The sequence below is a fragment of the Eriocheir sinensis genome, chromosome 12, assembly GCF_024679095.1.
Source record: "Eriocheir sinensis breed Jianghai 21 chromosome 12, ASM2467909v1, whole genome shotgun sequence".
NCBI classification, from domain to species: Eukaryota; Metazoa; Arthropoda; class Malacostraca; order Decapoda; family Varunidae; genus Eriocheir; species Eriocheir sinensis.
This window is the reverse complement of record NC_066520.1, coordinates 15,061,499-15,070,280: the sequence shown is the minus strand read 5'-3', so window position 1 is coordinate 15,070,280 and position 8,782 is coordinate 15,061,499. Positions and strand designations below refer to the sequence as shown.

The 8,782-nt window shown below is 44.7% G+C and overlaps 2 protein-coding genes across 5 annotated transcripts in view; one reads left to right on the top strand and one right to left on the bottom strand.

The window, feature by feature from the left end:
* The first annotated feature begins 1,027 nt into the window (after positions 1-1,027).
* LOC126997476 (monocarboxylate transporter 13-like) lies at positions 1,028-4,391 on the top strand. Its single transcript, XM_050858583.1, has 5 exons — positions 1,028-1,567; positions 2,377-2,647; positions 2,905-3,498; positions 3,847-4,038; positions 4,187-4,391. Exons 1-5 carry the CDS (start codon positions 1,145-1,147, stop codon positions 4,333-4,335), a joined length of 1,629 nt encoding a protein of 542 aa, XP_050714540.1. The 5' UTR covers positions 1,028-1,144; the 3' UTR covers positions 4,336-4,391.
* A 2,447-nt stretch (positions 4,392-6,838) lies between these two features.
* Positions 6,839-8,782, bottom strand: part of LOC126997474 (ATP-binding cassette sub-family C member 8-like) — a 34,240-nt gene continuing 32,296 nt past the window's right edge. For all 4 annotated transcript variants that reach the window (XM_050858581.1, XM_050858578.1, XM_050858579.1 and 1 more), the window contains 3 exons: positions 8,617-8,720; positions 8,173-8,369; positions 6,839-7,596 (listed from right to left, as the gene is read on the bottom strand). In XM_050858581.1, coding sequence (XP_050714538.1) covers positions 7,384-7,596; positions 8,173-8,369; positions 8,617-8,720 — 514 coding nt within the window. In that variant the 3' untranslated portion in view covers positions 6,839-7,383. The remainder of the gene's footprint in view (positions 7,597-8,172; positions 8,370-8,616; positions 8,721-8,782) is intronic.

The following is an 8,782-nucleotide window of genomic DNA, read 5'->3' as shown; positions in this document are numbered from 1 at the left end:
AAGCAAGTCAACGCTGTCTCCGCAAGTAAACGGTTGATAGGAAAACACTTTGGTGCATTAGGAAATACTGACCTTGAGAAAACTTATTTAATCCTTCCTTGCTTCCTTGTCTCCCATCACTGACATTTTTTTTTTACATGGTGCAGTCCAGTGTGCTGCGTGAAGGTGCAGGCACAGAATCTGGCAACAGAATACTGGCCAAAGATGAGTGCTACACAGAGCGGCAAGAATGAACGAGCTATGGATGTGTTGTCGCCGCTATTGAGGCCCATACAGTTTCTGGCCCACTGCATTGACGAAAGGTCTTTTTAAATTTTGTCTATACATTTAGCACTGTATAATATACCTGTTGATCTAAAAGTTGAGACTGGTGGCTGCTGCATAATCATAATATAATACAACATAACATAATAACATAATCATAAGGTGTATCGCCGATGGGAAGCATAAGTGAGTTTGCGGAGGTCATCACGTGAAAGAGGAAACAATTAAAAAGAAAGAAGTTGCACAGTTTTGCCACTCCTGAATGTGAGAGAAAACTAGATGTCTATTAATCACACTCGACTTGTTTTTTTATCAACTTCGACAACTATTACACGTGTGGGGATTGCAACGCGTAGTAAACAGGAAGTGACAGAAGCAGCAGGGGAAAGCAGACGAGACAAGGCAGGTAGGTGAGTGAGTGGAAAAGTACGGAGAGAAGGTGGATACGTGAGTGGACGGGTAAGGAGGGCCGGTGGGTGAGTGAAGGGGCACGGAGGAAGGGTGGGTACGTGTGGAGGGGCAGGGAGGGAGGGTGTGGAAGTGGGTGGAGGCGCATGATGAGCAGGTTAGTGGCGGTGTGCGGTAACCATGTAACTCAGTCGAATCATTCTGACTTTGAAGCGACTCTCTCTCTCTCTCTCTCTCTCTCTCTCTCTCTCTCTCTCTCTCTCTCTCTCTCTCTCTCTTGTGCATATGTATATTACTAAACGCAAATCAGAGAGAGAGAGAGAGAGAGAGAGAGAGAGAGAGAGAGAGAGAAAAATGCACGCCATCAGTCACATCACCACCAGGCACAAGTCTCCGCCGAGCAGTGTCGTGGGATGGTCACTCAGGGCTCCGCGGACCAACACACACCATACCTCCCTTTGCCGCGGCCACCATGACGCCGAGCCCTGCAGCCGAGCATCTTCCCCTCCCTGAGGCTAAATTGGGGTACCTGAACGAAACTTTTGACCCTGATGAAAATTGTTCCTGCAACGTACCAAGAGATGCTACAAACTCCTCAAGAGGCAGGTGTCAGTGCGAGACACCCAAACCCACCAAAAATACTTCGACGCCCACCGATATCTCTTCAGAGGAGGCTCATCATGCAACTGACCCACGAGCTGCGGAGGGAGGAGGGAGGGAAAACAGGAACAGTCGTGTAGTGAAATCGAAGACCGTAATTGATGTTGAGTTTGAGAAAAATGACGAAGCATTTCAACATAAATCTGTGGATAATTGTGACTCAGACAGCACGGAAGCGGAGGCTCCTGAAGGTGGCTGGGGCTACATCGTCCTCTTGGGAGCCTTCATAATAGCGGCAAGTGACCACAGCGCCGCGACTCGTGGCAGGAGAGCGATCATGTTATTCTGTGCTACTAAAATCTGCACGCCTGTGATAATATTTTCTATCAGTAAACTTTTCAGTGTGCTAGTTCATGAAAGTATCAGAAACTTGATGAAAAAAGACAAAATGTTTTCGTCAAAAGATTTTATTTTTTTATTTTTACAACTGGTAAACCTTCAAAATAGGCTGTTGCTGTAAAGAGAACTTCCAGTTTATGTCTGCATGCATGTAGCAATTATTCGCTCCTCTTATGAAACTTAGTTCCGCTGTCTTTCTGGTTTAGCTTAATGAAAGTTTAATGACGTCACACAGGGTAAAAATAAAGATGTGTGTTATGTATCTTTTTATGTGTAATTCAGCGATGGGTTGCAGAAAGTGTACAGATTCGATATGCTTACACTTGGAACTTTCCAGAGCGGAGTTAGGCAGACTTTGCTTGTAAGACCGATTCTCTACCCACAAAGACAACGGCCTTTAAAAGGCTTCTTTTCTATGCCGCTTCCATTTCGGTTCTCAAGACATTCTTATTAATATTTTTTATCTATGCTAAAATTCCATATATCATTTTACAAATTATCAAAATAGTTTTCCATCGCACTGTTTATGGACAAAATCAGACTAACCTTCTTCACCCATTAAAATTGGTGTACGGTAGTTCATAAAGGCCAACAGAATATGTTTTCCTATTAGTCTCGTATGTCTGCTCTAAAGCTGCTGCAGTAAAGGATCGCTGCCAGAAAGTTGCACATCAGCACTGTAATGCAGAATCTCTTTTTCAACAGTTTATGAATGGATTGGGGTCATTGTGCTTTGGAATCTTGTTCACCGACTTCCTGCTGGAGGCCGGGGCGTCCCTGACCACCACCGCGGCACTTATCACCACTTACGGCAGCGTCATGTGCCTGGCCTTCCTGCTGGCCGGGCCCCTCTTGGAGTGCTGGGGCTGGCGGACGGTTGTGATGGGGGGCGGTATACTCTTTTCTTCCGGACTAATCATAACAGCCTTCAGTCCATCGGTGGAATTTCTATTCTTTTCATACTCTCTATTAACAGGTAAGATTTCAATGATTTACGCGACGATTTGTCCATATCTTCCTTGGTCAGTCAGCCACCCAAGCGGTGAGAGGGCACAAATAACAGCCACCCAGGCAGTGTGTGTGTGTGTGTGTGTGTGTGTGTGTGTGTTACCCACACCCACCCACACACGCACGAAAAAAAAATCCGCAGAAGGTCAGTACTCCCCTGAAAGAAGCCCTTTTAATCCTGCTGTGTAAACGTATTCCTGCTATTTCAGTATTGTTGTTTTCCAGGTTTTGGCACTGGCGTGTGTACCGTGGCGGCGTTGGGCATTCCTTCCTTTTATTTCAAGCGGAAGCGAGGGATGGCAAGCTCTTTCGTTCTATGTGGAGTTAATGTAGGCGGTTTCGCAGGGCCACCTTTGGTGGCCTACCTGCTACGTGAGTATGGCTTCAGGGGCGCCACCCTGATCACCGCGGCCATCACCCTTCACGTCTGTTTCTCGGCAACTGTGTTTCACCCTGTGGAGTGGCACACCCCAAGGCGGGGCAACGACAAAGCCAGAGCGCCTATCAAGCCCAAAAATAAACGGACGATGGTCAGTACTCTTACTTGCTACTGGAGGCTCCTCAAATATGCACGTACTTACGTAATTATAGTTGCCTTTGCTGCTATAAATGGCATATTGCGAACTGCTGTCTCGCTGGTGTCGCTGGTGCTGGAAACAAATGGACACACGCGAGAGGACGCCGCTTTCATCACATCAATCGTCGGTGTTTGCGGCTTCGTCGGTCGCCTAGTTGTATCGTCAGTTGCGGACACGGCATGGTTCAACGTGAGAGTGGGCTACATCGCCTTAATATCCGTCGCAATCGTCTCGTTAATAGGTAACGTACAGGTCCATCCAGGATCAAAGGACACACCCTTTGATCCTGGGTCCATCCATCCTACAACAGTAGTACCGTACTTACTATATTCCCTCCAATCATAAAGTTTGCTGCTGCGTTTATTTCTGTTACAATGATATTGACTGGTTCACACGGTCCTTTTTATCTAGTATTCCACATTCCCTGCATAGGAGTAATTAAATATGAAGCTCAGCATTTGTTTTCAATGGGTCTAAGTCGTTTCGTAGTTTTTGCTCTTCTTGAGTGCCTCCTTATCTTAAAAAAAATTACAATATATTTTTTTTGCAACAATTTGTGATTTCCCATCACCCTTTTCCCATGTTCTAGTCTTCAGCGCGACTGAGGAAATTTTGTGGATAACGGTCGCAATGGCGCTGCACGGAGTAGGCATGAGTGGTTGTTACAGCCTCGGACCGCTGTTAATGGTGAACTACATGGGCCTCAAAAATCTGATGCCTCTCCTGGCTCTCGCTGGGATTACGACAGCCGTTTTCCAGCCCGCCATAACCCCACTCTTTGGTGAGAGACTTTGAAAGGAAGGCCGTTGATGCATATTTTCTATAAAAGGGCTATGTTCTGACGTCTCCACTCGTTATTACAACGTTGACTGCTTCATAAATGTTCTACATGCCTTATCCTCAATTATAACCAGGCTATCTGTTTACAGGCGTCTTCGAAACCTTGACCGGCGGCTACAGTGGCCCCATATTGTTCTTGAGCTCTGAAGCCTGTCTGGCGGGGGTCCTGTGGCTTCTCATGCCGCTTGCTGAAGCATTCGACAAGAGGAGAATAACACACAAGTCATCGGCGGGCTGAAGAATGAATGAATGAATGTCAAATGTGTAAATTACGTGATTAAAGAAATATGCGACGTTTTGCTTGTAATTACTGAAACTCAGTATTATCTATGAATAAAATATGACTTACAAAACCAGACACCAGTTTTTACAAGGTGCAGACCATGAAAAACAAGATTACGCAAATTTATATAAACCATACTCATTATATTCTTTGAGATCACGCGGCTTCCATCAAAAGCCCCGCGCCGGACAGAAAGTTTTGTTGCAGATGTCGCGTCAAGACAAGCCGCTTATAGTGAAACTTTAAAACGAAGCAATTATCCCAAAAAAGGGCGTTCTGGTATCAAACGAGTAATGTACGTACAATGGGATATATCAGTGGAGTTCAGTCTTGCGATGTGACCTTCCGTATAAAGCCTAACGAATGTCTACACGGGGAGAGGTCTTCCACGACACGAAACACACGAGTGAATCTTTTGTATCCTGCGACGAGTGAGACCTTTTACATCATCCAATCAGAGTTTTATCCGTTTATCTTCGGCTGCAGCTTGTAGTCAGATAGCTACGGTATATAATATAATCTTGAGAATTTGGTATATATCTAGAATTAAATGAATGGAAGACTCAGTATGGCGGAGCTGTCCACCCCCGAACACTCGCATATCCACGCCGAGTTGTCACACACCCTACTTTGACGGGTAACAAACAACCTGCCGCCGCTGGAAAGGACAGAAAAGAGAAATGCAAAAAGACAAGTCCAAAGTAAGCTAAAGTAAAGGAACCAGAGGAAAAGAAAATAGAAAAGCAAAGTCTGTGGAAGCAAAGTGTGCAGAAAAACAGCTCAGTGCAGGGTGAAATATATAGGTGTACGCAGGGAAGTAACTAAGTGTGCATAGTGACGTATCTAAGTGTAAAGAAGTACCAAGGAGGACCTAAGAAGCGATACAAAGTGGAACAGCTCAGAAGAAGGCGGAATGGTAACCTATCGTCGCTGAGGATGGTGACTCATTTCCCTTAAACTAATCAAAGGAGAGAGAGAGAGAGAGAGACTTTGAAACTAATAACCAACTTGTCGAAGCAAATTAACAATCCATCGCCGCTTAGACAGTTGTTAAAATCTCAGAAATGAGCAATTTACAACGGAAATGGTTGTCTGCGTGATAATTAGCACGTAAAACAACGATTAATTAAAAAAAATGTCAGTCACCAGTGAATTTGGGTGTAATTCTAGAGAAAATACCGATAATGTTAGCCTATTTTTTTTTATGAATTGACAAAACAACAGTGAATGATCCTAACTCAGATCTGATAAGCCATTCTGAAAGTGACGAATTCTTCTTCTTCAAATCATTGCTACCGCAGCTCTAGGTAGCATGTAATGAAGAAAAGTAAAAAAAGAATCATGACAGAAAACCAAACATCAGTATATAAACACACATTAAAAAGACAGGTGAAGGAAAAGCATGGCAAAGAGAAATGGTTTTGGGAGATTAAAAAAACACAGAGCAAGAAACACACACCTTAAAAATACGAAGCCTTCCTGCCCGCTGTGGAGTCTCGAGGTTCCTTGCTGCCTGCCCTCCTGTCCCTCGTGCTGTCTGTTTCCCTCACATCTACTGCCAAGGAACCTCAAGACCAGCTCACAGTACATACACACAACAATATACCTTCTGAGGAGCAGCGGTGTCTTCGTATAGCCCGGAAAAAATGACCACCAGCATCCTCGTGGGCGTGTTTTGCTTCACTGCCAATCCACTGACCGTCGAAGGGACCTCTCGAACCATGACCAAGACCAAGACTGAGGCGCTGCAGTGCCTAGTGGCCGAAGCACGAAACACGAGACCAACGGTGACACATTGTCGTACTCAGGCTATTATGTTTGCCGATTTCCGACCGAAAAACTCCTTCCTCCACCCCTATAACTAGATTCATTTATAGTTTTCGCTGAGATGGTTAGGGGTTTTTCTGCAATAGTTGTAGGTCAGCCGGAAAACGTGATACTCTGAGTATGATAACCTGGCAACGGTGCACGAGACTCCCCGGGGTGTGAGTGCGAGTTAATTTGTACAATGCTCGATGTGCACTTTCTCAATTCCTGTGAACTCTGATATCGGTTTACCACACTTCAGATATTTAAATACTTATGTTACAGTAAATGAAGCTTCAGCATTGCTTCGTGACCACAAATTTATACGAAAGTTCTTGAAAGATGCAGTCGATTTGTTTATCTGAATTTTTGCTAGCCAGTTTTAGCCCGTAACTGGCAACTGCTCCCTGCAGGCAAGGTGTGCTGTCCAAGGCTCCATCGTTGGTTGCATGCCATGGAGCAATAACTCACTTGCATGCTGAGTCTTATCACTCGTTTCTTCGTGTAGTTTGCGGTGGTCTCCTTCACGCTCCTGCACATCCTGACGAGTAGGAACTTTGTGGCTCGGAAACATCAAATTATAATGATGAAATTAACTGGTAAGCATTGGCGCCATCATCTTCATAGCAATAGTAATATAACAAAATGTAAATAGTATGCGATGCTCTTTTATTGTAACTAATTGCGCAGCTACTTCTAGGGCTGGGCACATGACAAGGTTTATAAAAAAATATCTTCAAATAACATGAAATATGTTCACGTGTGTGTGTGTGTGTGTGTGTGTGTGTGTGTGTGTGTGTGTGTGTGTGTGTGTGATACATACAGATAAACAGATGCATAAATTGACAGACAAACTGATAGATATATGTATAATTAGATAGGCAGATAGACAGACAGACAGACGGACAAACAGATATAAATAATATGTCTTTTACAATAAAACGAGTATGAAATAAAATATAAATACTTGCATATCTATCACAAGAGAGAAATAATATCACATGATACATTTCCACACATTCTCGCACCTTCTTCCAGCAGTTTTTTTCATTCTGAAATATTCTGAAACAGTAGTCTCAATCTGACACCTCCTTATAACATTTTCGAGTGTTTTTCTTCCTTGCCTCAACCTTCAGTACCTTCTGACAGGAGTACACATAATTAGTTAATAGTTAAAATAGTGTCCTTCACAATGCCCTACACCCTGTACAGCGGTCTTCTCGCACCGTTCTCTATGGGTGGCTCGTCCCTGGCGGTTGTGAAAGTAGCAGGATCGTTGGTGCTGGAGAGAAGCCTCGCAAAGGCCCCGTCCGGCTTACGTGCCAACACTTTCGGGTCGCCGTCCTCCGCCAGCCGCCCGTTCTCCAACACCAGGACGCGAGGCAGAGTCATGAGGCTCCTCCGGCCATGCTAGCGGCAGGAAGCATTTGCTTTAATTATGGCAATATGTGGAAAACACCAGAGAATGTGGTGATATTATTCAAACATAAACATCAGTCTTTCATTCCTGAATAGCAAGTAGCCATCGAGGGTAAAGGTGAAGATAATAGATGTGGGAAGCCAGTGTTATATATTTTTTGTGTAATCGCCACGAAAGATACTGCTTTTGTGTCAAGGATTTACTAAATTAAGCTCGATCATTAAATTTTGCGCGTTTGTGTAAAAGACAAACTAGATCTGAGATTTATAATTGCACGAATAATAGGCACGGAAACCCTATTTTTTTTTTCATAAACAACAAAAGTCCTACATTTTGTTGAGTAATTACATGGTACGAAAGCTGTATATCATAACCTGAGGCAGCACTCTTATTGTGTTACCTCCCAGTGGTCCAAATGACCCAAGCTGCAAGTCAAAGTGGCATCCACATTGCGTGGATGACTGCAAACAGCCTTATTCAAGGCTGAAAATCCCGAAGATATTGTGGGAATAAGTAACAAACAAATCATGGTATCAAAGCTGATAAAAAGCTAAAAATATACTTACAGCAATAGTGATGACGGTGGCGTGGGCCGCGGCGTGGGTGAGGGCGTGGTGCAGCGCCTTCTCGGTTGGGGGGTCGAGGGCGGAGGTGGCCTCGTCCAGGATCAGGAGCGAGGAGCGCCGCAACAACGCCCGCGCCACGCAGAACAGCTGCCTCTGCCCGCCGCTGAAATTGGCCCCGCCCTCCAACACCTCGCTCTCTGCCGCCAAGAAACAGACATTCTTATTATCTCTTTTTCTATGGCTCGGCATGTGATCCACGTGTAAAAGAAACACTCTACAACAAAACCCTTATCCGCAATAATATGAAGAATCAATTTTGCATTTATTTTCCAGTTGATCATTACAATCTTAGATGTAGACAAGGGATCAAATAGTGATTAAAGGCTTCAACAATATATCAACTCTTCACCCAGTGTCCACCATGCTAAAGAGCGACTGCCTCACCAAGACGTCTAGGAAGGTCCGTCACGAGGTCCTTCAGCTGCACGGCCTCCAGGGCGCGCCATACCTCCTGCTCCGTGGCTTTCCCCAGGGGGTCACAGTTGAACCTGCCAGAGTAGCGGGGTTATTCACTCCTACTACCTGACGAGGCAAAGGTTTGACCTTAATG